At 41.1% G+C, this 2,107-nt stretch overlaps 1 protein-coding gene across 1 annotated transcript in view; it reads left to right on the top strand.

The window, feature by feature from the left end:
• Positions 1–2,107, top strand: part of LOC125616621 (dnaJ homolog subfamily A member 1-like) — a 120,583-nt gene that overhangs the window by 4,405 nt on the left and 114,071 nt on the right. The window contains exon 2 of the mRNA XM_048802436.1: positions 1,371–1,584. Coding sequence (XP_048658393.1) covers positions 1,371–1,584 — 214 coding nt within the window. The remainder of the gene's footprint in view (positions 1–1,370; positions 1,585–2,107) is intronic.

Genomic DNA, 2,107 nt, shown 5'->3' with positions numbered 1-2,107 from the left:
GATGAACATCATCCCAGAGGTGGTGTTCAGTGTCAAACCTCTTAATGGGGCCAGTGAATAACACTCACTGCAGGCATTTCATATGCAGTAGTGAATGAGTGAAGGACTATAATCATAATATGCTCACTACTTGCTATTGTTTTTGTTTTAATATTCAATTATAGTAGTGTTTTAAAAGTTAAATGAAGAATAAACGCAAATATAAAAGCTCTGACTTTGCCCTGTATGTATGATGACTTCAGTGTGCAAGAAGTTGTTTGATACCTGTAAAAACTACTTTTAAAAAAGTTCCCCTAGCATCTGTTAGGCCATACCTTGTAATTGATTTCAGCTGTGTATGTGGACAAACTTAGACTGAAATACTAGGTATATGTGTTGATTTCAGTGTATGACCCTTCATTGTTAAGCTATAAAATTAAAACTCTGTATTTAACTTGCAATCAGAAAAAGAAAACTTAATTTGTAGAGGAGTGTTGGTCTGTCTAGTTATTTGTATTAAGTGGGACTCTTGTGATGCATCTGCATTCTATTGCCTCAACTTACTTGAAGGTGACATAATGTATAATTTTGCTTCTGGTATCAGTGAAAGAAATGATACCTTTCAAAAGATGGGGTTTATCATTATATGCTGCTACTTAAGGGCTTGCACTTGTAGAATTGCATTTCCTTCTATTGTGCCATCTTTAATATATATATATATATATATATATATATATATATATATATATACACACACACATACATACACATATATACAAAACTGTGTTGACCAGTCCTGGTTACATTTTTCCCTTCTCTTTGGACCATGGTAAGCCCTGGTAGTGAAATCCAGACCTATACATGGAAAAGTAGTTTGCATGTATAATATAGGAAGGTGTTCCTTAGGTATGTTACAGGCTTAAACCACTTGACTTATGCTCCAAAGTAACTGTAATTTGATGTTGGTAGTCTAGCAAATATGATGAATAGCTTTAACTGTATGTTTAAAAGTCATCATATGTTCACATGCTTAAATCTGGATATCAGAATTTAAGCAATTCTTGAAATGTATGAATGTCTCCTTAATATACTGATTACAAAGCAAAAAAAAAAGTAAAATGATTAGCAGCTTTTATTTTTATAAATTGTCCTATTGACTCATTATATGTTTCCTCTTTTGTTCATATGAAATATTTAACTACTACTATTCTTCATAGATGAGTCATCTTCATTGAAATGTGAATGTTCTGTGTCATGGTGTGTGTGCACATGCATGCTCCTCTGTGTGTGCATAATCAGCCCTGTGTGTAGAAGCGCGCATATGTGTGTGTGATGTGTGTGTGTGTGTGAACTTTGTGTTATGTGCACGAGTACTGAGTGAATTCCCACAGGTGACCTAAGCTGTGTATCAAAGAAAGCACAGGATAGGAGGGCTACCCAGAGCGGGAAAGGGCGGCTGGGGGCCCCGGCCGCGGAGGGCGACGGAGCTCCAGGAGCCCGGGACAAGTCCAGGCAGAAGCAGGGGAAGCTGCGCTTTGGGAAAGGGCTCCCAGTGTGCTTGCCACCCGACGCTGCTCAGTGTTTTACTACTGTTAGTGAAAAGAGGTATGCCTGGAATGTGAGAGAAGATGGCCGCTGCGCACGGGGGTTGATGAAGTGCTGAGCGTGGTGCTCAGAGCAGCAGCTTTAAACGAGATTTCGCGCAGCGTGTAAGAACTCCTTTCACTGTTAATCTGTAGCGGACCACTTTGCCAAGCAGCAGGAAGAACAAAGAGATCGAAAAAGAGACGCTTGGCTCCCGGACGCTTTGCCGCCCAGAGCCGCGGGCAGGCGCTTTGCTCCCATCTGCTTCCTCTTTTGCTTCGCTCTGGGCAGAGAAGCTGAATGTGTAATCAGCAGTGGGTTGTAAGTACCCGAAGCAAAGAAAGCTCAGTGCGCCCGGCCTTCCTTTTTTTTTTTTTTTTGAATATTTTTTGTATAGGGAGAGTTTGTGGATTGGGATTGTTGGCTGGGCTGTGGTTTCTGTGCTGAAAATCCACTCCGCGGGAGCTGCCATTTGCTCTCTGATTGCTGTCTTGATGGCTCTGTCTACATTGTCCGGCAGCCGCATCTAGAGGTTGGAGCTGGG

The sequence above is a fragment of the Marmota marmota genome, unplaced genomic scaffold (assembly GCF_001458135.2).
Source record: "Marmota marmota marmota unplaced genomic scaffold, marMar, whole genome shotgun sequence".
Classification (NCBI taxonomy): domain Eukaryota; kingdom Metazoa; phylum Chordata; class Mammalia; order Rodentia; family Sciuridae; genus Marmota; species Marmota marmota.
The sequence above is the reverse complement of the archived record's forward strand: the minus strand, read 5'-3'. Positions and strand labels throughout refer to the sequence as shown.